The sequence below is a fragment of the Melospiza georgiana genome, chromosome 33 (assembly GCF_028018845.1).
Source record: "Melospiza georgiana isolate bMelGeo1 chromosome 33, bMelGeo1.pri, whole genome shotgun sequence".
NCBI lineage: Eukaryota > Metazoa > Chordata > Aves > Passeriformes > Passerellidae > Melospiza > Melospiza georgiana.
Window position 1 is genome coordinate 324,424 of NC_080462.1, and position 26,132 is coordinate 350,555.

At 54.2% G+C, this 26,132-nt stretch overlaps 1 protein-coding gene across 1 annotated transcript in view; it reads right to left on the minus strand.

The window, feature by feature from the left end:
* LMNA (lamin A/C) overlaps positions 1-24,918 on the minus strand; it is a 33,511-nt gene extending 8,593 nt beyond the window's left edge. The window contains exons 1-2 of the mRNA XM_058042712.1: positions 24,459-24,918; positions 138-294 (exon numbers count right to left, since the gene is read on the minus strand). Coding sequence (XP_057898695.1) covers positions 138-294; positions 24,459-24,808 — 507 coding nt within the window. The 5' untranslated portion in view covers positions 24,809-24,918. The remainder of the gene's footprint in view (positions 1-137; positions 295-24,458) is intronic.
* Between the last annotated feature and the right edge of the window lie 1,214 nt (positions 24,919-26,132).

Genomic DNA, 26,132 nt, shown 5'->3' on the forward strand with positions numbered 1-26,132 from the left:
AGGAACATCACAGAGGGCTCTGGGCATGGCTGGGGAGCCACCACCCAACTGCATCTGCCCCACAGCCCCTGGCAGCCCCAGGCAGGGGGATAAAAGGGATCCTTGGGTCAGCTGGAGACAGCTCTGCCACTGCTCACCTTGGCCACTTGTCCCCTCAGGTCTCGCACTTCATTTTCCAGGTTTCTCTTCTCACCCAGGGCTGTGGAGAGCGCGGCCTCCTTGGAGTTAAGCAAAGCCTCCACGTCCTTCAGGCGTGCCTGGGCAGTCAGCAGGTCCCCTTCCTTCTTGGCATTCCTGCAGGGCAAAGGGTGGCACAGGTGAGTGGCACGGCAGGAATAATCACAGTCATCAGGAAATGATGGAGCTGCTTTGGTTCAAAGGGACCTTAAAGCTCATCTTGTTCCACGCCCTGCCATGGGAAGGGACATCTTCCACTAGAACAGGTTGTTCCAAGCCCCGTCCAACCCGGCCTGGGACACCTCCAGGGATCCAGTCACAGCTTTTCTGGGCAACCTGTGCCAGGGCTTCACCACCCTCACAGGGAAAAATTTCTTCCCAATATCCCATCTAACCCTGCCCTCTGGCAGGGGGAAGACATTCCCCCTTGTCCTGTCACTCCAGACCCTTGTCTGAAATCCCCCTCAAAATTTTCTAATCCCTCTAAGTACTGAAAAGGACTCCAAGGACTCAGCAAGCTTCTTGTCCACCAAAACCTCCAAGTTCTTCTCCTCAGGGCTGTTCTCAGAAAAGCCCAAGCACAAAGAGTGTCACTGCAGCCCCTCTCTGATCACTCCCAAAAGGGCTGCACCACTGTCCCTAAGAACCACCCACAAGGGGACCAGCACATCCCAGCCCAGCTGGCTCAGGCTCTCTGTCCAAGACACAAGCCTTTGTTATTCATCCTTTCTTCTTCTATTCTTAGCCAGCCTTCTGATGAAACCCTTTCTTCTATTCTTTTAGTATAGTTTTAATATAATATCTATCATAAAATAATAAATCAATCCTTCTGAAACAGAGTCAGATCCTCATCTCTTCTCTCATCCTCAGACCCTGAATACCATCACACTGTCCCTCACCTTTGCACTGCCCCGAGAGCAGGGTCAGCCCCCAGGCCCCTGCACAGAGTGAGTGTCCTTGGTTGACTCTATGATGCTTTTATTCCCAGTTGTCTTGTTCTGTTTATGCTGAATAATAAGTTTTGCACCTTTAAGACTTGTTGCAGAGAGTGAAGGAGGGGAGAGACGAAGCACAGTTTATTTTCAGACACTGCATTCCTCCTCCACATTCCTGCTCCTGACTGTGTTGTCTGCGGATGGGCAGACACAGGACAGAGCTCTCTTTTGCTTTTAGTTAGTTTAGCTAGCTGAGGCAAAGAAGTTCCCTGGATTATGGTTTTTTTCCCTTTTCTTTGGAGCTGTTTAAACCTGCTCGGGACTGAACACCCAGCAGAGCACCTGCAGCTCCACCTGTGGCCACCAGGCCTGGCCTGTGACATTTCCAGCACCGGAGGGACTGAGCAGAGCCTGAGTGAGCTGAGCTGCACCCTGGGGATGGGGACTTTCTGAGTTTGTCATCTCTTTTGGAGCAGCAAGGGGTTTTATTGATTAATATTATTTAGGTTTTATTATTTAATAAACAAATAAATTTATTTTAAATAATAAATAATTATTATTCAATTTTTTTTCCCAAGGAGGTATTTTCTCCCGGACCAGTTGTGGGGAGGGGCAAAATGAATCTGCTTTCCTAGAGGAGCCCCTTTGGGGGTTCTCCCCCAGATTTTCCCTGAACCAGGACAGTAAGCCAGACCCTCTGTGTGTGGGTGTCAAGATTTGAACACCTCACTGCATGGCTGAATAAAACACCTGTGGATATTATGCAAAGATCCTTTTTGTTTCCTTACTATATATTTTTATATATATACTATATATATATTATATTATATTATATTATATTATATTATATTATATTATATTATATTATATTATATTATATTATATTATATTATATTATATTATATTATATTATATTATATTATATATTTTTACATATATAGATATAAATATAAATATAAATATATATACTATATATTTTTTATACTATATATATTTTTTTTATTTCCTTACTATACTAGCAGCTATTCAGGCTGCTACACAGCATGGCACGGATCTGCGCCCTGAGGGGTGGCAGAGGCCACAATGGCGTGGGGCACTCAGGTGTGTTAGCGTGGCAGAGGCCACCACGGCATGGGACACTCAGATATGTTAGTGTGGCTCAGCACGGCGTGGCTCAGCTCTGGCGTGGGCCTGGATGGTGGAGCAGCAGCTGGGGAGGAGCTGGAACTGCCCCATGGCCAGTGCTGCCCACTCAGGTGCCCAGGCAGGGGAGTGTGTGGCACCCGTGCCAGTGCCAGGACTTTGGGGACTGTCCTGGAGCAGCCAGGGAGCACCAGGGGCTGGGACTGCCCTGCTCTGGCTGTGCCTCGCCATTCTCAGGATCTTTTGCTGGTCGAGAAATGTTAAAAGCCTCTTTTCCCAGCCTGGCTGTTGAAGAATGAGTGGAGCTCTTCATCTCTCAGTCTCAAGGTTGTTTATTGTGTCTTATCTATAAAAAATTTTCTCCTGCCCTGACGAGGTCCATCCAGCAGGACAGTTCCAGGCACTCTGCCTGCCCCCAGGGCAGTGTTATGTCTTTATACAAAAAACTACCTGTGCAATATTTACAATTACTTCCCAATACCTGTCACCTGTGTTAGACACTGAGCTTCTACCTTAAACCAATCTAAAAGTGCCACCATCACCGCAGAAGATGGAGGCCAAGAAGAAGAAGGAGAAAGGCTGGACATGCCCAGATCTTTCCATCTTGCCCCCTGAACCGCCACTCTAAAACCCCCAAAATCTATTTTTCACCCTGTGATAAATTCACAATTATTCTACCTAAACTGCTGTGGCTTGCTGATCTTCATATAAGGTTAGTAATTTGCTCCAGGGTTCATAATCAAAACCACACAGGTGTTTTGTGCTTCTGAGCCCCCTGGCAGGGGTCCTGGCTGCTCTGGACAGCCAGAGGGATGTCCTGTGTTCCCACAGAGCTCAGCTGGTGCTCCGTGGGTGCAGAGCTGTGGTGCCTCAGCCCCCCAGCCCCACCTCTGCCACCACCATCCTGGCCCCCCTCTCTTTTCCAGCCTGTCAGAGCCACTCCTCATCCCCGCCGTGTGACCGGGGAACCTGATCTGACTGCACACCCAAACACAGCCTGGAGCTATTTCGGTCGCTCCTATAAAAAGAAAACACCCAAGGGCTCCCCAGCAGCCACCAAGGCTGAGCTGGGACTGTCACCCCTGCTGGGGCCAGGAGAGAGCACCAGAGCGGGGACACGGCGGTGACAAACACGGGGAGTGGCTGAGGCAGTCTGCCCATCCCATGGCAGCACCCAGAGCCCATCCCATGGCAGGACCCAGAGCCCATCCAGAGCCCATCCAGAGCCGATCCAGAACCCATCCCATGGCACCATCCAGAGCCCATCCCATGGCAGCATCCAGAACTCATCCCATGGCAGCACCCAAAGCCCATCCCATGGCAGGACCCAGAGCCCATCCCAGAGCCCATCCCATGGCAGCACCCAGAGCCCATCCCATGGCAGGACCTAGAGCCCAACCAGAGCCCATCCAGAGCCCATCCCATGGCAGCACCCAGAGCCCATCCAGAGCCCATCCAGAGCAGCGTCCAGAGCCCGTCCACAGCCCATCCCATGGCACCATCCAGAACCCATCCAGAGCCCATCCACAGCCCATCCCATGGCAGCACCCAGAGCCCATCCAGAACCCATCCCGAGCCCACCCCATGGCAGCACCCAGAGCCCATCCAGAACCCATCCAGAGCAGCATCCAGAGCCCATCCACAGCCCATCCTATGGCACCATCCAGAGCCCATCCACAGCCCATCCCATGGCACCATCCAGAACCCATCCACAGCCCATCCCATGGCAGCATCCAGAGCCCATCCAGAACCCATCCAGAGCAGCATCCAGAGCCCATCTAGAGCCCATCCCATGGCAGCACCCAGAGCCCATCCAGAGCCCACCCCATGGCACCATCCAGAGCAGCATCCAGAGCCCATCCAGTGCCCATCCCATGGCACCATCCAGAGCAGCATCCAGAGCCCATCCACAGCCCATCCCATGGCAGCACCCAGAGCCCATCCAGAGCCCATCCCATGGCAGCACCCAGAACCCATCCAGAACCCATCCAGAGCCCATCCAGAGCCCATCCAGAGCCCATCCAGAACCCATCCAGAGCCCATCCCATGGCAGGACCCAGAGCCCATCCCATGGCAGCACCCAGAGCCCATCCAGAGCCCACCCCATGGCACCATCCAGAGCAGCATCCAGAACCCATCCAGAGCCCATCCAGAGCAGCATCCAGAGCCCGTCCACAGCCCATCCCATGGCACCATCCAGAGCCCATCCAGAGCAGCATCCAGAGCCCATCCCATGGCAGCACCCAGAGCCCATCCAGAACCCATCCCGAGCCCACCCCATGGCACCATCCAGAGCCCATCCAGAACCCATCCAGAGCAGCATCCAGAGCCCATCCACAGCCCATCCCATGGCACCATCCAGAACCCATCCACAGCCTATCCACAGCCCATCCAGAGCCCATCCCATGGCAGCACCCAGAGCCCATCCCATGGCAGCACCCAGAGCCCATCCAGAGCCCATCCCATGGCAGCACCCAGAGCCCATCCAGAACCCATCCCGAGCCCACCCCATGGCAGCACCCAGAGCCCATCCAGAGCCCACCCCATGGCACCATCCAGAGCCCATCCAGAACCCATCCAGAGCAGCATCCAGAGCCCATCCACAGCCCATCCCATGGCAGCACCCAGAGTCCATCCAGAGCAGCACCCAGAGCCCATCCAGAGCCCATCCCATGGCAGCACCCAGAGCCCATCCAGAGCCCACCCCATGGCACCATCCAGAGCCCATCCAGAGCCCATCCAGAGTCCATCCCATGGCACCATCCAGAACCCATCCCATGGCACCATCCAGAGCCCATCCCATGGCAGCATCCAGAGCCCATCCAGAACCCATCCAGAGCAGCATCCAGAGCCCATCCACAGCCCATCCCATGGCACCATCCAGAACCCATCCAGAGCCCATCCAGAGCCCATCCAGAGCCCATCTAGAGCCCATCCCATGGCAGCACCCAGAGCCCACCCCATGGCAGGACCCAGAACTCATCCTATGGCAGCACCCAGAGCCCATCCCATGGCAGCACCCAGAGCAACAGGCACGGACCTGGGAGCAGCAGAACAGAGCTCCCAGACTCTCAAATGAGCGATGTTGGAAGCTCCTGGATTGGCCAACAGAAGATTTCCCTGCATTTCTCTCTGTTTCCTGACCCGAGCCAGCACGCAGAAGCTATTCTGTTATTTTGGGTTTCAAAACCCCAGGTTTCAAAATCCCAGGCTACTGTTTTTAAGTGCAAACCTCCCTTCAAATCCCAGGATGTTCCATGTCAAAAAGAGCAGGAATTCCCCTTAAGGACAGTTAAAAAAAACCCACAATTCCTACACGTACAGTAACGAAATTCAGAATCACCTAAAGTGCTGCTGGCAGGAAAAGCAGAGCCCAAGAGCCTCTGGGAATCTGCAGACTTTTTCTTGGAAGTGACTGAAGATCTGCCTTCTGCCTTCCTTTCAATTTCTGAAAGCTCCTTTCCCAGCCCAGAACACTCCTTATTGTGGTGCAAAGGGCCCAGTATAAAATGTTGGATTTGTAATGAATTCTAGAATGTATCTGTGGTTGGATTTTCATATTTTAGTGTTTAGAGGCTCTCAGGTAAGAGGGTCTCAATGCTACGTACAGAGTATGATTTCATAGCCCATAAATTCCATAAAACAGCCTCTTTTATGTCTAAACAGCATTTCAGCAGTCTGGAGAACTTGGAATTTTGCCCACAGAGGAATAACTGACCAAGAAATGCTGCTTTTTCAGGGGAACCACAGTCCCATTTGCTGCTGGATCCTTCCTGTCCAACCCCCTCCTTTTTGTGCCAGTGACTCACAGGACAGGAATGCCAACTGGGAGTGGGTCCCAGGCTGCTCCAAGGCTCGCTGAGTTTTCCCATCTGGCCCTGGCACAGCCCCCTTTGGCCAGCGTGGCCACCCCAGCACTGCCCTGTCCTTCCTGAGGAGTGATGGGGCTGCTCCTCATCCCTGGGGTTTGGGGTTCCTCCTCATCCCTGGGGTTTGGGGCTCTTCCCTGCTCATCTCTGGGGTTTGGGGCTCTTCCCTGCTCATCCCTGGGGTTTGGGGCTCTTCCCTGCTCATCTCTGGGGTTTGGGGCTGCTCTCTGCTCATCCCTGGGGTTTGGGGTTCCTCCTCATCCCTGGGGTTTGGGGTTCCTCCTCATCCCTGGGGTTTGGGGCAGTTCTTTGCTCATCCCTGGGGTTTGGGGCTCTTCCCTGCTCATCCCTGGGGTTTGGGGTTCCTCCTCATCCCTGGGGTTTGGGGCAGATCCTCATCCCTGGGATTTGGGGCAAATCCTCATCCCTGGGGTTTGGGGCAGCTCCTCATCCCTGGGATTTGGGGTTCCTCCTCATCCATGGGGTTTGGGGTTGCTCCTCATTCCTGGGGTTTGGGGTTCCTCTTCATCCCTGGGGTTTGGGGCAGCTCCTCATCCCTGGGGTTTTCCTGCTGCTCTCTGCTCATCCCTGGGATTTGGGGCTCCTCTTCATCCCTGGGGTTTGGGGCTCTTCCCTGCTCATCCCTGGGGTTTGGGGCAGTTCTTTGCTCATCCCTGGGGTTTGGGGCTGCTCTCTGCTCATCCCCGAGGGTTTTGCTGTTTGTTTGGGTACAGCTGGAGGACTCTGGCTCTTTGGGATGGGGCTCCAGCATCACCTGGATGGTGTCACTCTTTCAAGGGACAGCAGCTCCATTGACCAGGGACAAGCAGAGGGGAAAATGCTGAGGGTTCCCCTCGTGCCTGCAGCAGATTTGCCTCTCCAGGGACCAGAAGCATCCAGGGTTCTGTGCATCAAGCCCCATAGCAAATCCCTAACTCAAAGACAAATCCCTTTTGCTTAGAAACCTGTTGTGCTCAGCTCTGGGTTCCACTGTGAGGAGGAGAACCCGGAGCTTGGAGCTCACCAGCCCGAGCTGAGAGACAAATCCTCTCCTGTCCCCTGTTCTGGGGGTCCTGTGAGGCTCCCTGGGCCTGAGCATCTCCCCCAGGTTCCTTCCACACACACCCTGACCCCAAAGGTGGCACCAGTGCCTGCATGAGGAACCAGCACACAGGTGAGTCCTCTCTGGCCATGTTCAGCCCAGCCCTGCTGATCCCACGGTTTGAGTTTTCCCTTCTCCTGCCCTCAGGTCCTGCTTTTATTCCAGGGAAGCCTCACAGGCTCCAGCTGGCGCTGGGCTAAAAATAAAAACTTCCATGGCAGCTGTGTCACTCCCACCTCCCTGGAGAGCAGGACGAAGGCAGACCTTCCTCCTCCTCCCCAGAGGGTTGCACTGGCCTCTGCTAGAGCCTGCAAGATCCCAAATTCCCCAGTGAGAAGGGAAGCAGAGAAAAGGGAAGCCCTCCTCATTCTGGAGGGCTGGGTGCCTCCAAATCCCACAGGATTTGATCCCCTGTGCTGCGAGAGCCAAGGGTGAAAACAACCCAAGAGGAGAAAAAACAACAGAGGCACCAAATCCTCGAGAAACAAACGTCTCAAGAGAGAAGATGGAGGGGAAAGGGGCCTCAAGGCATTTTATTTTTAGCTTTTAAAAGCAGGAAGAAGGAAAAAAAAAAAAAAAGATTGAAAATTGCAGCTGAGCTGCCAGAAAATCCAAATGTTAATGGAAAGTTGGATCTGCTCTGGCTGCGCTCAGCACAGGCAGACGCGAGGCTGTGAAGCCAGAGAGGGCTCAGGGATCTGCTGCTGCTCCCCCCTTGTCTGCCCCAAAATCCCAGCCAGGAAACCTGGAAATCTGGGCTCTCCCTCTGGAAAAGTCAAGACAGGACAGAGTCGTGGGAGCAGCTCCAGGCATGAGCCCACCCGGCTGCTGGAGAGATGCCAACCCTCTCCGAGATGCCACAGCCCACTCGGTGCATTTTTAGGAAACGCTCTTTGGTTTCCCTCGCCACTGTGAATCCCCACAAGTGTTCCTGAAGCATTGTGCACTTTGATCAGTGAGTGGGATGGAGCTTGTAGAGGCACAGTTCCCCTCCCTCCCTGCCTGCCCGACTGCAGCTGCCCCACCCTGGAAGAGCTGCCAGCTCAGGGAACTCGCTGGCTCCTGCCCCATCCATAAATCTTTATGGAGCTCTGCAAATCCCCCCTCCCAGACTGCAGGTCCCAGTCCCACCTGGCTGCCAGGGCCCACAGCTGCCTGCTCCTGGCTATCCCAAAAAAACACATTCACAGCTCGGGAATGTGACAAATGCATGTATTTCACGATTGGCTTTTTGCAAATGTTAAAATGAATATTATATGTGTTGTTTTAGAAAGTAATGCTGTATTGATTCTCTTAAGTCCTGTGTTAAATATAGTTTTAGGTTATAAAAATTGTTAAAATAGAAACGATGCTATGTAGGATACTTTTTAAAAGAAAGGACTCGCAGCGAGATAGCAGCCACAGGACACTTGAATCTTTCAGAGAAAAAGAATTTATTGCTCCATTATCAGAAGAAATGAACTTCTTCCTGCCTCAAAGGTGCTGTAAGGATTCAGAGGAAGAAGCTGACGATGACCAGACAGAATCCTGTGTTTGAATGGAATTTATGCATCATGGATGAGGTGTATGAATATGCAACAGGCTGTTGCTTTTAAGGGCTAATCCTCTGTTAACGTGGGTCCTTTTTTGGGCTCGTGCTGCCCAGAAAAAGATACCTGGACACCCATAATTCTTTGTATTTATTGTCTCATATTGTCCTAATTCAAATTGTCCAAATTATTATTACTCTAATTGTATTACTATTTTTTATAACCATTTTATGACTATTAAACTTTAAAAATTTTAAAAACAAGCGATTGGCGTTTTTCACAGGAAGGAGTGGCAGTGTGTGCCCAGATTGCTGGGAGGACCCAGGAAATCTGCTTTGCTCCTCCTTGGGCAGTTTGCTCTCCATGGCACTGCCTCCAGTGCCAGGGATCTGTCCCAGGATCACCAAACACTGTCATGGTTTGACACTGCAGCAATGCCAGTGCCCCCATGAAAACACTCTCTCCCTGGTGTCTGCTGTGAGATGTGACCAGGAATAGAGCAAAGCAGGCTCCAGCTTAGGAATAAAGAAGAGAAGAGTTTATTAACCTACAACTATTTGTAAAAAAAAAAAACAAACAAAACAAAACAAAACAAAAAAAAAAAAAAAAAAAAAAAAACCACACAGAAAGAATGAAAACCTTCCAAAATACATTCCTTCTTTCCTCACCAAATTTCCAATACATCTATCTCTCAGATCACCAACTCTCAGTCCATCACCCCCCTTCAGATAATCAATTCTCAGCTCAACAAGGAGTGAGGGGTCTCTCTTGTATTATAGGCTTCTTCTGGAAACACAGTGAGACCGTGTGTGTTTCCATGTCACCCGTGGCACCGCGTCCCACCCGTGCCAGGGACCGTCACCCCACTGCAGGCCCTGCTCCCCACTCCCAGGGCTTGTTTTGTTCCCCCATCCCAGGGAGCAGGGGCCCCACAGGAGGAGGAGGAGAGGCAGAGCTGGAAAAGCTCTGCAGTGGGGCAATGGGAATGTGGCAAAGCAGCTTCTCCCAGCTTGTGACTCATCTGTGCCGCAGCAGCTCTGCCAAATCACCAGGATAAACACGGGCTGGTCTCCATGCAGGGGAGCTGGAAATAGCCAGCATGATGCACTGCAAGGACGGTGTCTGCACGGAGCCAGCATCCTGTGGGGCACCAGAGGCAGCTGGGCATGCCAGCCCCGGCTGTGCGCATGGAAACAGCCCCCACATCTGGCACCAGCGGTGCCAAGGACCCTTCCCCGTGCCAGGGTTGGTGCTGGCCCTCCTGATGCACTCATGGCATGCTCAGCCATGGGGATGAGGGGCTTGTCCAGCTCCACGTGGAGCACAAACAGCTCAGTGGCACCTCCCAGGAGCTGGGCTTCCCCTCCTGGAACTGGGATCTGGCCTCTCCTTGTGCCCTTAAAGTGAACCAAAACTGCTGCTTAAAATGAACCAGAACTGCTGCCTCGTTGGGAACCAGGACAAAGCCTGTAATGGGGAGGAAAACAGACCCTCTGTCTAGGATTCCCGAAATCCAAGGTGTTCTGAAATTGAACCAAAACTGCTGCTTAAAATGAACCAGAACTGCTGCCTCGTTGGGAACCAGGACAAAGATTTTCATGGGGAGGCAAACAGATCCCCTGTCTAGGACACCCCAAATCCAAGGTGTTCTGAAATTGAACCAAAACTGCTGCTTGAAATGAGCTTAGAATGAGTTAAAAATTAACCAAAACTGCTTCGTTGAGAACCAGGACAAAGCCTTTAATGGGGAGGCAAACAGGCCCCCCTGTCTAGGACACCCCAAATCCAAGATGTTCTTAAAATGAGCCAAAACTGCTGCTTAAAATAAACTTAAAATGAGCTTAAAATGAACCAAAACTGCTGCTTAAAATGGGCTTAAAATGAACCAGAACTGCTGCTTAAAATGACCCAGAACTGCTGCTTTATTGGGAACCAGGACAAAGCCTTTAATGGGGAGGCAAACAGGCCCCCCTGTCTAGGATTCCCCAAATCCAAGGTGTTCTTAAAATTAACCAAAACTGTTGCTTAAAATGAACCAAAATTTCTGCTTAAAATGAGCTTAAAATGAACCAAAACTGCTGCTTCGTTGGGAACCAGGACAAAGCCTGTAATGGGGAGGCAAACCAGCTCCCCTGTTGAGGACACCCCAAATCCAAGATGTTCTGAAAATGAACCAAAACTGCTGCTTGAAATGAGCTTAAAATGAACCAAAATTTCTGCTTAAAATGAGCTTAAAATGAGTTTAAAATGAACCAAAACTGCTGCTTCATTGAGAACCAGGACAAAGACTTTAATTGGGAGGCAAACAGACGCCCCTGTCTAGGATTCCCCAAATCCAAGATGTTCTTAAAATGAACCAAAAGTGCTGCTTAAAATGAGCTTAAAATGAACCAAAACTGCTTCTTTGTTGGGAACCAGGACAAGCCTTTCATGGAGAGGCAAAAAGACCCCCCTGTCTAGGACTCCCCAAGATGCTCCTGTCCCTCCACAGCTCACACATCACCAGGGAGCTGTGGGTGCACACCTGACCATGCTGGTACCCCCACAAACGTCCTTCTGAAGGTGTGGAGAAGCTTTTCTCCTGCTGGATGCACCAGAACAAAGACCTGTCGCCCTTCCTGCCACAGGAGAAGCCCTTCAGCCTCAGCAGCACCACACCAGCCACGCTCTGCTCGAGAGCTCCAAGCACATTTCTGACAATAAATAGAGTATTAATTGTTCAGAATTAACAATGCTGCAGCTCAGTGCTGGCTGGGGAGCCCCAGAGTGGCTCAGCTCACTCCCTGTCCAGGCTGTCACGCCAGCTGGTGACTCACCAGCAGCTCGAATGGAAATCCCAAATCACCAACCGACGCTGCTGCTTGGGCTGAGTCCCCCACAGCAACAGCCCCTGGGTTTGGAGGGGGCTCCAGAGCTGGAAAAAGGGGGTTTTGCCATTTTGCCACATGGGAATCATCAGGGGAATGGGAAGGATTTGGTTTTCTACAGCCCACGTTGTGTTTTTCGGGGAGGTTTGTGTCAGGCGTAAATCTGTGCACAAAGGGCAGGACTTGTCCTCCAAGTACACATCACAACACCCCAGTTTTGTGCCTGCCAGAGCCTGGCTGCCTGGGAGAGCCCCTGCCAGCTGTAGGACCCCATCTGGTGCCTGCAGGACCCCCTATTACCCATGGAAATCCATTTCTCAGCTGCCTGGCAAAAGCTTTTCCAGGGTGCAGCAAACCCCAGGAGATGGATGCAAAGAGGATGCAAAGTGCAAGGAGGATCAGCCCTGGAGTCGCCAGTGCTGGGGGCAGCACAGGGAGCCCAGCAAAAGGAGGGCAGGATTTCCCTGTGGGGAATTTTGCCACCAAGCCCTGGGTTACCTGGAACCAGCCTCCAAGCCTGGGGGGGGGGACATGCAAAGTGCTACCAGTTGAAACTTGATTTAGCAAACTGGCTCCAGTCCCAGCTCTGTTAGCAATCCCTGAAGAGCTTGGGGACTACATGGCACTGGGAAAACCTGGCTGGTCCTGAAGAGCTTGGGGATTACACGGCACTGGGAAAACCTGGCCAGTGTCTGTGCACGTCCTGAGGGGGCTGAGCCTCGTGTTTCCCTGCTTGGAAAAAAAATTGCATTTTCCACTGAAAAAAGTCACCAAACACCTCAACAGGGTAGTGGTGGAGCTTCCCCCTTCCTGGAGAGATTTAACAGGCAGGTGGATGTGGCATCTGGGGACATGGTTTAGTGGTGGCCTTAGGAGGAACTCAATGGTCTTGGAGCCAAACTAAATTATTATATGATTTTATGTCTTTATGAACCTGACCTATTATTACTATATTATTTTTAATTATTATATGATTTTATGTCTTTATAAACCTGAATATCTCAACTCCTCAGAAGACCAAACATTGGCCAACCCCACTGCAGCCCAGGCTCAGCACAACCCAAACCCATCCATTCCAAACATGCCACCCTGCCTTTTCCCAGCTTCCCATGAAATATTGAATTGGGTGAGCTAAAAGACCAATTTAAATTAAAAAGACTTGATGGTCTGGGATTGAATCATATTAAATATAGATTAAAGCAATAATACCCCATATCAAGAAGAAGAAAGTTGCTAAAATTTTTGGAATTGAGCTGGGAAATGAATTTTTTTTAGACACAACTCAAATATGTCAATACACCACCTTCCATGCTGCTCAATTCAATTCTTGCTCCTTCTGAAGGGAAGATTGCAGTAGGAGAGACAGGAGAAAAAAAAAGCTTTGAGATCACGGAATGTCCTGAGTTGGAAGGGACCCACAAGGATCACAGATTTCAACTCCTGCACAGGACACCCCAGAAACCCCACCATGTGCTTGAGGGCGTTGTCAGCTCGTTTTTCCCAATGCAGAATTTGCTAACAGTTTGCAGTGCTGTCTATTGCTGACTAAAGCCAAAGCCTTTGGGAAGAGGAGGCAAGTAGGAAATTCCAAGTCTTTACACCACTACTCTGAACATTCACCATTTTAACAAGTCAGATTTGTGCCATAAATATAGTTAAATTACGTGTTAAATAATAACAAATTAACAATTAAGTTTTGGACTGGATGGAATTGAAGGAGTTTTGCCCAGCCTTGACTATCTTACTCCAAGCCAGCTTTTGAATAACTGGGCTAAAACTTAATGGGAAAGTGGTGGGTTTGGTGTTTTTTATCACCCAGAGCAGCTCTGAGTGTTGCCCCTCCATGGCAGCCCCAGAACATTCCGTTCACTTCAACACATCCCAAACCCATAAACCAGCACCTCAAAGGATGAGGACAAAGCAGAGATTCCCGGTGTTTCCCTGGGAGATTGGGCACGGTGGGAGCCTCACAAAGGCAGTTAAAAACAGGGAGCTGAGTCACCGTGTTAGTCATGCCTTCGGGACAGGAGCGCTGGGGGAAAACAGCCCTAAACTTGCGTTTAGCTGGGAGCTGGCAACACAGCCAGGATGTGCAGCAGGGATGCAATGCCAGAGAGGCAATCCCAGCCCCAGGAGCAAGGAAACATGCTGCCACTAGTGCAAATGTGGCTGTAATCCCCTTCTCTCTGCTCACACGTGCAGCTCCTGAGCCCAGAGGGATGGGGAAGGATGAGGAGGTCGCTCTGTGCCTGCTGCATCCTGATCCACAGTGGAAACCTGAGCAAGCTGGGACAAGGCAGAAAGGAGACCCAGCAGCAAGGAAACATGCTGCCACCGTGCAGATGTGGCTACAAATCCCTTCCCTCTGCTCACACGTGAAGCTCCTGAGCCCAAAATGGGGTGGGAAGGATGAGGAGGTTGCTCTGTACCTGCTGCGTCCTGATCCACAATGGAAACCTGTGCAAGCTGGGACAAGGCAGAAGGGAGCCAAGAGGGGTAAAACAGCCCCAGCAGCAAGGAAACATGCTGCCACTGTGCAGATGTGGCTGTAACTCCCTTCCCTCTGCAGCTCCTGAGCCCAAAGTGGGGTGGGAAGGATGAGGATGTCACCCTGTGCCTGCTGCATCCTGATCCACAATGGAAACAGGGCCCTGTGCAGGGTGGGACAGGGCAGAAAGGAGGCAAGAGAGGTAAAACAGCCCCAGCAGCAAGGAAACATGCTGCCACTGTGCAGATGTGGCTGTAACTCCCTTCCCTCTGCAGCTCCTGAGCCCAAAGTGGAGTGGGAAGGATGAGGATGTCACCCCGTGCCTGCTGCATCCTGATCCACAATGGACACAGGCCACAATGGAAACAGGGCCCTGTGCAGGATGGGACAGGGCAGAAAGGAGGCAAGAGAGGTAAAACAGAGGATGAGTTCAAGGCCTCCTTTTTCTCCTCAGAAGCAGCAGGAACTCACTGTGTTTTTCATAAACTGGGCACGCAAAGCTTCTGGCCAGCAACATTTGCTTAAGAAACAAAGCAGGGGATTGTTGGCTCCAGATGCCACACATACTGCTGGGAACAAAAGGGTTTGCCAGGCTGGCTCCAGCAGCAGATAAAGGCACACAAGGTGTTTACATTGCCCACAAGGTCTGTTTGCATGTGGCGGTGACAGTGTTGAGTCACTGCCGGCACAGGGAGCTGCAGCTGCTGCTGGGGTGGCTCTGGGGACGGACAGGGACAGGATTCCAGCAGGAAAATGTGGCTTAGCACAGGGATGGGCAGCGAGCAAGGTGCCTGGTGCTCTGTGCCACGTGCTGCCAGCACACCTCTGCCCGCTTTCCCTGCAGGGACAGAGCCCAGACCTGCGTGGCACGTGGGCAGGAAATCAGCACTTCCCCACAGCAAGGGCTGCACTTGTGGCATCCCTAGAAAGCAGAATTCAGCCCCAGCTGGTGCTTGCACAGAGCTGCCTGTGAACAGAAGCACTATGAGATGCTCCAGCCTCACACACCTGTTGTGGTGTGCTGTAATGTCCCATTTTGGCCTTCCAGGTCACTTCCCCAGGTGTGCCTATACCTCTCTCCCTTCCCCCTTGCCCCCATGCTGAGTGAGTCCTGTCAATCAGGCTGAACATTCCAGCAAGGCGTCGTGTGCTTGGTCAAGTTCAAAGGATGCCCCTATGCCCAGGGGTCATTGGCCTGTCTGGGTGTCACCTTCCCCTGAGACCCTGCCCCTCTCACCTGGTTGGTGGCTCACCTGTACCTCCCCTCCCCCTGTCCCTGAGCTTATAAAGGTGATCAGACCATGCGGCCAAATTCTGTTGGAGCAGTTGCTCACGTTCAGACCTCTGTAACCATGGAATAAACCTCTGGACATTAAACCCTCCAGCAGAATCCTCTCCTTTTTCTCTTCACCATCGCCTGAAGCCATTCCTCCTGAGGTAAACGGGGTTCCTAACAAGCCTGGACTTGTTCAGTGCCCAGCTGCAACCACCAGCAAGCCAAGGTATCTCTGGGGTGATACACCGCAGTTGCTGCCTTTGGCCCAGCAGCGAGGGTCAGACTGGCCCAGGCACAATCTAACTGGGAATATTGGAACTGGTGTTCCAATACACACCCACCACCCAAACCCACCCCAGTCTGGTTTGTTTGCCCTGGAACTGCAGAGCTGAGGCTGGGTGGCACAAAGCAGCATCTCTGCCTTGAAAGGGGATCCTGGTACCCACCCAAAGAGCAAAACACAATGCCCAGGGCTGAGGCTGCTCTCCTCAGTGCTCCCATTCCCCCTAGAGCTCCCAACACAGAGACTCAGCTTGGAAACCTCCCCAGTTTGTCCCAGTCTAGCCTGGTGTCTGGCAGAGGAGCATCCTGGCAGCCCAGGGTGCTGCTGGACTGTGTGCCATGGTGCCAGGAAGGAAGGAAGGGGCACAGCAGGGCAGGGGGGGCCCCAAAGCACAGCCCAGAGCCACAGGCTGGGCATGAGTCACCTCCCTGCTCTGCTCTGGCACGGGCTGTGATGGAGGGCACACAGCTCTTCACAGAGGGGCCATGACAAATGGAATATCAGTGAAGACTGGAAATGAGAGGAGTCGATTCTCATCCAGCTCTGTCTGGGTGGAATCAAAAGTGTTAATTGCAGGGGGAGATGGGCAGTGGGACCAGGGTGTGCTCCTGGGGCTTTGTAGGATTGAAAAATGATTTGCATCAGGTCAAGAAGCAGCTTCTGATATCTGGGGGAAGCTGTACAATTATTTTCTCTCCTTTTCCTCAGTCAGAGTTGTTACAAAAGGCAGTTTGGAAGCCAGTTTTTTTTATTTCTCTTCCTCACTCAAAATTCTTGCATTGCCTGAGGTTTTATCCTGAGCTCTTGGCTGTGATTAAAAATCGTTTAGTGTTGATTGGGATCAGTGAGAGGAAGAGATGGGAGGGGTAAAAGCAGAGGGGTGCTGTGTGTGGTCAGAGTTTGGTGCTACAGAGCAGGGAGAGGATCCAAGGCATGGAAATGATCCCAGGGATGGATGGATGGATGGATGGATGGATGGATGGATGGATGGATGGATGGATGGATGGATGGAGAGGGTCCCAGGGATGGATAGAAATGATCCCAGGGATGGATGGAAATGATCCAAGGGATGGATGGATGGATGGATGGATGGATGGATGGATGGATGGATGGATGGATGGATGGATGATGGATGGATGGATGGATGGATGGATGGATGGATGGATGGATGATGGATGGATGGATGGATGGATGGATGGATGGATGGATGGATGGAGAGGGTCCCAGGGATGGATAGAAATGATCCCAGGGATGGATGGAAATGATCCAAGGGATGGATGGATGGATGGATGGATGGATGATGGATGGATGGATGGATGGATGGATGGATGGATGGATGGGTGGATGGATGGGTGGATGGATGGATGGATGGATGATGGATGGATGGATGGATGGATGGATGGATGGATGGATGGATGGATGGATGGATGGAGAGGGTCCCAGGGATGGATAGAAAGGATCCCAGGGATGGATGGAGATGATCCAGGGATGGATGGAGAGGATCCCAGGGATGGATGGAGATGATCCAGGGATGGATGGAGAGGATCCCAGGGATGAGGCAGCTCTGCTGTGGAAAGAGGGCACTGCCAGCTGGCCACCCCTCCGTGCCCATGGGAATGACTTCCTTTGGGAGCTTCCTTTGGGCTCCCAGCCCTTTTTGCAGCCCACTTTGCACCCCCACGCCAACGGCTTGGATGTTTGTTTGGGCTCGTGTGACTCACAGGGGGTTTTAGGGAGAAACTGTGTCGGTAAGCTGTTAATAAATAACCACCAGAAAGTGAAAGTTCTTGGCTCCAGTTGAACACCACGGCGTGGTGATGCCAAGCTGTGCCTGACCAGGGTGGTGGCACTGGACTGGGCGGCAGGAGGACGGACAGGAGGACGTGTGTGTGTGCAAAGCAGCAGCCAGAGTGAGTGCCTGGAGGTGGCTTTTGTGCAAGAGGGAGGAGAGACCTCTGCTATCAGAACCTTGCTCCTACAGAGGTGCTTCTGAGCCACTCACAGCTCCGACAGGAAAATGCAGCAGGAGAGCCCATGTTTGCTATTGAGCAGCTTCAGGAGAGCCCGTGTTTGTTATTCTAGACCTTCAGGAGAGCCCATGTTTGTTACTCTAGAGCTTCAGGAGAGCCCATGTTTGTTATTCTTGAACTTCAGGAGAGCCATGTTTGTTATTCTAGACCTTCAAGAGAGCCCATGTTTGTTACTCTAGAGCTTCAGGACAGCCCCTGTTTGTTATTCTAGACCTTCAGGAGAGCCCATGTTTGTTATTCAGCAGCTTCAGGAGAGCCCATGTTATTCTAGAGCCTCAGGAGAGCCCATGTTTGTTATTCTAGACCTTCAGGAGAGCCATGTTTGCTATTGAGCACCTTCAGGAGAGCCCATGTTTGTTATTCTAGAGCTTCAGGAGAGCCCATGTTATTCTAGAGCCTCAGGAGATCCCATGTCTGTTATTCTAGAGCTTCAGGAGAGCCCATGTTTGTTATTCTTGAACTTCAGGAGAGCCCATGTTTGTTATTCTAGAGCTTCAGGAGAGCCCATGTCTGTTATTCTAGACCTTCAGGACAGCCCATGTTTGCTATTGAGCAGCTTCAGGAGAGCCCAAGTTTGTTACTCTAGAGCTTCAGGAGAGCCCATGGTGTTCTACAGCCTCAGGAGATCCCATGTCTGTTATTTTAGAGCTTCAGGAGAGCCCATGCTTGTTATTGAGCAGCTTCAGGAGAGCCCATATTTGTTACTCTAGAGCTCCAGGAGAGCCCATGTTATTCTAGAGCCTCAGGAGATCCCATGTTTGTTATTCTAGAGCTTCAGGACAGCCCATGTTTGTTCCTAGCTGGCTCTGCCACCTCTCTGCAGCACCACCACCAGCAAGGTGCCACCCCATAATTAAAGCAGGTTCAGTACAGGCAGGGCAGCTCCCACCCTGTGTGCTGGGGAGCTTTGTCCCTGCTGTTGCTGCAATTCCCAGCTCTGCCAACCACGGGAGGCAGGAATTGAGCGTTGGCTGCAGCCTGGGGGACACCCCAAGCCAAGGGCACCTTCACCTTCACTGGAAATGGTAATTGCTTTATGACAGAGAATGTGAAATGTTGACTCAGCCTCACCAGGAGCAGAGGCGTCCCAACCCCAGCTGGGTTTTGTGGTGTCTCTGTGGGCTGAGCTCATTGCACCTCATTAACCAACTTCCACACCCTTTGGCTTTCCCCAGCACCCACACAGCCCTGGATTTCACACCATGGCTCGTGGACATGCTCAGACATCCTTCACGTACAGGAACAAGGAAAAACGTGGGGATTTTATTATACTCTTATCAAGGTTGTGGAGTGGCTGGGCGAAGCAGAGTGGCTTTAAAGTGAGAGGACAATTTAGACAAGGTATTGGGAAGAAACTCCTCCCTGTGAGGGTGGTGAGGCCCTGGCATTGCTCAGAGAAGCTGCGGCTGCCCCATCGCTGAGGGTAGCTGAGATTCTGGCTGTCACAGAGAGGCTCCTGCAGTCAGGGCTGCAGCTGCCCCTGCACCAGGCAGGGCTGGGGGACCACGCCAGCCCCCACAGTTGTTCAGCATCACACTGGGGACATTCAGGGGAAGGCAGCAGGGGCAGGTGGGCACCCAGGCCTGACACCACGCTGTGCGACGGCAGCTGTCAGCAGGGACAGGTTTAACACAGCCTCAGCTGTCTGGGAACGTGCTGAGCTGGTCACAAAGGAACAGGCTCAGCAAACAAGCTCACAGAGAGGAGCAGGATGGTGAAACAGGTAATGCAGCCCAGTGGCAGGGCAGTGGGAGGTGATTCCCAGCTCTCCCTGAGCCCACTGGGCTGACGCTTCCTGGGGAATCCTCCACCACAGCTCTAATTTTGGCCAGGAGCAGAGGGAGAACTCTGGTGACTTCCTCCTTTCCTGGCTGCCAGCAGCACAAAAGGAAGCTACCCCTCCCAAAGGGCATGAATTCAGCAGAATAAGGAGCTGGCAGCCGTCCCACATGTCCCACCCTAGCTGTGTCACCTTCTCTGTCTGCCTCCCTGAGCACCCCACAGGGAACTCCCCGTTCTCTGGAGTTTGAGTGTTAATGGGACTCAGACAAGTCAAGTGGCACGTGCAAGGCTGAAAAAACACTCGTGGCAGCATGTGAGACCAGGCAGGCTGGGATGGATCCCTTCCCACAGCAAACACAGCCCTGACTCTCCTGGCAATCATTTCTCTTTAATCCCCAGCTCCAAAGAAAAGGTTCTTAATTTTCCAGAGTGCATCCTTTCATCCTAAATACATATGAGACAACAGGGTTTCCCCTAACCCCCCTCATTCCCTGGGAAAGGTGAGGGGATGAGCTGTGACACTGGCAAACAGCAGTGGGAGCCAGGTCACAAACCAAAACTGCTGGAGCACGTTTCTCTGCCACACGTTTTTTCTTGGAAAAAGAGGGGCTGGATGTTCGCACAGGCAAGAATCCCTCTCCACTGGGAACAGCTAATGAAAACCTTCTCCTGGAAGAAACGTTTTGCCACAGAGCCCTGCAGCGTGCCAGGAGGGCCAGCATGCCCAGCCACCCTCAGCTGCTGGCTGCACATGTCAGGGGACACCCAGGGCTGCAGATTCAGGGGGGGGCTGGCGTGCTCAAGAGGGTCCCAGAGGGCCACGGAGGTCTGGATCAGCCCAGCCCTGCGCTGATGACTCCCCCCAAAGCATCCCCAGCTGCACAAGCTGCTCTTTGTTTGCTCAGAAAGGGCAAAGCCTCCTCCCAGCCAAAGCATTCCCTCCCTGGCAGGGATCCCATGAGGCAGACGGGGGGAGAAACCCAGGAGCCTGAGGTTTCACCCCACGCAAAATGTTCCAGCACAGGCTCATTGCTGCTGAAGGAAGGGCACGGCCCCCTCCTCTCCCCACCAGCAGCACTGAGCTTTAATTCTTTTTCCTCCCTTTTTTTTCAATTGAACAGGTTTTATTTACCTGCTCCTGCCTGCAGGGTCACAAAGCAAGGGGCAAAACCCCCTTGGGCTGGGGAAGGTTTGTGGGGTTCTCCTCCTGGCACCCCAGTGGCTCTGCCCTTGGATGAGCTTCCCCCTCCACAACAACGTTTGGGAAAAAGGAGATTTGTCCTCATTAGAGCCGGGGAGGAGGAAGAGGCTCTGCCAAGGCAATGCCTTAATCAGGTTAGGGGCTGCAATTCAGGAAGGCATTGCTCATCAGGGTGCTGCTAACGAGGGCTGGTTCCTGCCTGCAGAGGGGAGCTGGTCACGGTGTGCCCACCACATGGTCACTCCTCACCCTGAACACTGAATTCCTCAGGGGTTTCTCCTGGCATCGAGGGTGCCAAGGGCTGTATTCTACACCCCCTGTGTCCCCAGGCTGGGGCTTGCACTGTGGCATGGGATGGGATGGGATGGGATGGGATGGGATGGGATGGGATGGGATGGGATGGGATGGGATGGGATGGGATGGGATGGGATGGGATGGGATGGGATGGGATGAACTCCCATGGGGCAAGGCAAGGGCTGTGGCTCTGTTCATCCTGTGAGTCAGAAGGCAGCTTAAGGAGAGGGAGAAATGGGCAGGAGCCAGCAGAGAGCAGCTCTCCAGCCCCATGGAGGTGCCCATGGAGGTCTCCCAGAGCATCTCTCCAGCTCCATGGAGGTGCCATGCTGGAATCCAGGCCCTCCAAGGAGGGGACAGAAGCTTGAGGACATCAGGAATGGGGCATTTCAGACTATTCCTGTCTCTTACCATGGCCTGGGAGGGGATGATGCCGGCGTTGCCAGCACCCCTGAGTCACCAGGCACCGTCCCCACACCCTCTGCCTCGCCTGAATCGTGGCTACAGCACAGCCAGAGGCCATGCAGAGCTGGGGACACTCACAGGCAGGAGTGCCCAGAGGGGTCCCTTGTCCTGGGGCACCAGCAGAACCAGGCTGCTGAGGGTCCCTGTGCCAAGAGCCAGGTGGGCACTTTGGGGAACCCCTCCTGGATCGCCACTGGCAGTGGGAAGATCCCACTGGAAACTTTCCCGAGAGAAGCTCAGCTGGCCAGGAGCAGAGGGGAGGCAGCCCAGCTCCTCTCAGACCCTCCTCCACCCACTGCTACTGGTCGGACTGGTCTGTGCTAGCGCAGCCCGTCCCCCTGCCGCCAGCAGCTCTTTCCCCACCCCAGACAGAGCACCCAGCACCCCGGGCCGTGTCACATCGTGCCCTGGCATCCCGGCCCCCCACCCTCCCTCTGTGCTGCCGAGACAACCCCTGCGGCAGGCAGCGGCGATGCTGCGGCCGCTGATAAGGCAGCCCCGGGCGCCTGCCCTGCCGGAGATACCCGCGCTTCGCCGGGGCTGACGGGCACGCCGAGGGGCGCAGAGGGCCGCCAGTTACTCATTAGCCAAAGTCAAGGACAGCGAAAGGGCCCCAGGGCTGACACGAGTGCTCGGGATGGGCGGGGAGAGCCGGCAGAGCGGGCACGTCCCTGCCCAAGCGGATGGCAGGGAGGAGAACGGCGTCAGAACGGGGCCATCCTGATGCCACCAACAACTCTGACCCCTCCGCGGGGCTGGGCTTGTTCCCTCATGCCCCAAAAATTCGGGGCACCCCATCAAAGTGAGCATCGCAGCTCGGCAGCCGATTGTGCTGCTCTCTGAGCAGCCCTGGCACACCGGGCAGGTGCTCAGGGACACAAAATGAGCTGCAGCCTCCTTGTAAAGGTTTTGGGGTTCAGAGCAGCCCTGGCACACAGAGCAGGTGCCCAGGGACACAGGAGGAGCTGCAGCCTCCTTGTAAAGGTTTTGGGGTTCAGAGCAGCCCTGGCACACCCAGCAGGTGCCCAGGGACACAAAATGAGCTGCAGCCTCCTTGTAAAGGTTCTGGGGTTCAGAGCAGCCCTGGCACATCGAGCAGGTGCCCAGGGACACAAAAAGAGCTGCAGCCTCCTTGTAAAGGTTTTGGGGTTCAGAGCAGCCCCGGCACACCGGGCAGGTGCCCAGGGACACAAAATGAGCTGCAGCCTCCTTGTAAAGGTTTTGGGGTTCAGAGCAGCCCTGGCACACAGAGCAGGTGCCCAGGGACACAAAATGAGCTGCAGCCTCCTTGAAAGGGTTTTGGGGTTCAGAGCAGCCCCGGCACACCGGGCAGGTGCCCAGGGACACAAAATGAGCTGCAGCCTCCTTGTAAAGGTTTTGGGGTTCAGAGCAGCCCCGGCACACCGGGCAGGTGCCCAGGGACACAGGAGGAGCTGCAGCCTCCTTGTAAAGGTTTTGGGGTTCAGAGCAGCCCTCACACCGCGCCCTAAGAACAGGACAAAGCAGAGGCAGGAATGAACAGCAGCGGCTTCCCCCGCATCTCCGCTGTGCCGTGACTCAGAGATGACTCAACACAGAAACACCCCTGGAAACACCCCTGGCCCCCCGAAACCCATTGCTCGAGCACAAGCCGCTCTCCGGGAACCCCCTCGAGTCACAGCACTCTTTCAGAGGATTTATCAGCGCCCATGAACAAGCACAGCAGCTCCAGGAGCGCAGGGAAAAATTCCTCATCCGTTTCCAGCTCCCCTCCAGCCGCGGCTGCGGGCCGGGCATTTTTTCCAGCCCTCGAAAGATCGTGGCCAAGATAGTTCTGGGTTTGCATAAGGCAGAAAAAAAGCCTTCAGACAGCTCAGCTCCTCCTCTGAGCAGCATCCGGATCCTCGGGATCCGGGAACAGGGATCTGCAAACCGCCTTTATCCGAGGACGAAGCTGCAGCGGCGCACGGGAAATCGAAAGCTAAATATAAACGCGCACAGCTCCAACAGGCAGCACAGTCCCTCCCTCCCAGGTAGAATATTTATGGCATCTGCTAAGGAAGTTAATTTTAGCCTCATTCTGTACAGGCTCAAAACGAGGAGCCCAGAATAAGAGGCAAAAGATCAAACGGAATGAGAGGGGGCTGTCCCGCCACTGCCCAGCCCGAACGCGGCTGCGAGCCAAAGGTGATGACGGAAAGGAGCGGCATTCGGGGAACCGAGCGCCACAGCGACATGTCCCGACACCGCACAGGCTGGCAGAGCCCGGGGGAAGCCCGGTGCCAGCCCTGCTTGGCCAGCAGCGACATCGGCCAGGGAGCCCCGCGTCCTCAGGGGACCTCGGGGACAGCCCCGAGCAGGGCAGGGTGGCAGCAGGCAGGGGTCCACGAGGGGGCATTTCTGCCCCAGGGAGGGAAAGAAACGAGCCCGGAGGAATTCGAGCCTCGACGGGAGCGCATCGCCCGGTGACAGCTGCTGGGAGGGGGACACGAGCGCTGCCCGCGTATTTCTTCCCCCCCCCAAAAACCAGGGACCCCACAGAGTGGGAGCAGCTTGGCGCAGGGAGGGTTAAGGCAAACAAAAACCCGGAGCAGGTTCTTTAACCGGTGCCAAAGACAGCAAAGGAAAATGGGACGAGCAAGAGAAATCCGTAGGCAGGACAGAGCCAGCTGGCTGGCACCGCTTCCAGGGCTGTGCCGGAGCGTGTTTAGGAATAGCTCCAGCATGACGAAGGCACAGGGGCCGCCAGCCCGGCGCTTGTGGACCCTACCGGGGGCCCAGGACACGTCTGCTCAGCCCCTGCCCCAAGGCACCCCAGCTCCGCTCCCAAATCCCCGCTCCAAGGGCATCCCGGCCAAAGATGGCGCTTGGAAGGAGAGCAGGAATGACGAGACAGCTTCTCTCCTCTTTTGGTCCCTACCACAGACACCCCAGGCCCGGCCAGGCCACGCATTTTTCCTCTCTCCGGGTCACTCCTTCCTCCCTCCCGGCTCCCTGCCAAGCGTGACGGCAGCACCCGCCATCCCCAGGGCACTCACCGCGCTTTCAGCTCCTTGTGCTCCTCCCGCACTTTGCTGAGCTCCAGCTGCAGCCGAGCCCTCTCCTTGGCCACCGAATCCAAGGTCTTGCGGGCATCCGCCAGCTCCGACTCGTAGGCAGCCTTGATGCCCGACACCTCCCGGCTCACCACCTCCTCGGACTCGGTGATGCGGAGCCTCAGGCCGGCGTTCTCCAGCTCCAGCGAGCGCACCTTGTCGATGTACACGGCCAGGCGGTCATTGAGCTCCTGCAGATCCTCCTTCTCCTGCAGCCGCGTGATGCGGGTGGGGGACAGGGGGGTCCCCGCAGCCCCGCTGCGGGTGCTCCTTTTTTGCGAAGGCGTCGCCATCGGGGCGCGGAGTGGAGGCGAAGGGCACGGCTCAGGTCGCGGCGCGATGTCCCCACGCCACCCGGCCAGCTGTCGCGGCAGCTCCCCGCTGGCTCCGAGCGACTCGCTTATATCCCAGCTGGGCTGTTCGCCGGGAGGAGGAGCTGAGAGGCGGCGGGTGGAGTTATCCAAAACCTGGGTGGGGACAGCTCGCCATCAGTCCCAGCCCTGCCTTAGGAGAGGCTGGGAAAATGTCCCTGCGTAAAGGGGACTCGGGAGGGCGGATATGGGGACGCGGTTCGGGGAAACCTCCTTGCGCACGCTTTTCTGGGGCGATTCCCCCGACAGAGGCTGGATTGAAAGATTAAGAGCACCTTGAGAGGGGCTGCCCTTGGGCTGCGCACCTCCAGGACATTGCTGTCCCACAGGGCAGGGCAGGCAGCATCTCCGCAGCTGGCCCCAGGGTGTGGGGAGTCCTGGCACACCCTGAATTCAGGACCCCGCGGTACCTAAAACTCTGGGGTCCGGGGACACAAATACAGCCCCAAAACGCTCTGTTCTGGGTTCCCCTGATCCTGAGGCATCCCACACAAAGAGCTCTGGGGCACCAAAGAATGTCCCCACTCACTTAGCCGCTTCCCTGCACTGGTTTTGCCCAGTTCTCCCAGCACTGGCATTCCCCATTTCCCAGCTCTCCTCAGTGCCAGCTGTGCCAGTTTGTAGCTCCCCAACTTGTGAGCACCCCACCCCAATTCCCTGTTTCCTGCTTTCCTGCCTCCCAGCCCTCTCCAGTCGCACTCAGCCCCTCTCCCAGTATCTCCAGCTCCCAGCAGGGGTGATTCCCAGCTCTGTCTCCCTCGAAGCTCTGCTGAGACTCGTGATTTCCACATCTGCCAAACGCTTCCGGCACTCCCAGTGCTGCCAGAGAGACTCGGACTTCATCCCCTTCCCTGCCTTGTGCTGTGGAGCCAAACCCTCCCGTGTGTGAGAAATGGGAATGGAAAATCAAAATCAACCCTTTTACACCCTAGAAATGAGGGGAGGTGGGTGGGGGTCCAGGGGGGGATCCAGCTTCCTCCTGCTTGGAAATCTGGGCTCTGCAGCAAGGAAAAATGGGAAGGCAGCTGCCTTGTGCGTTGTGGAGTCAATGTACGTGAGAAATGGGAATGGAAAATCAACCCTAGAAATAACAGGAGGTGGGTGGGGGTCCTGGGGGGATCCAGCTTCCTCCTGCTTGGAAAGGTGGGCTCTGTGGTAAGGAAAAATGGGAAGGCAGCTGCCTTGTGCGTTGTGCTGTGGAGACAACGTGTGTGAGAAACGGGAATGGAAAATCAACCCTTTTCTA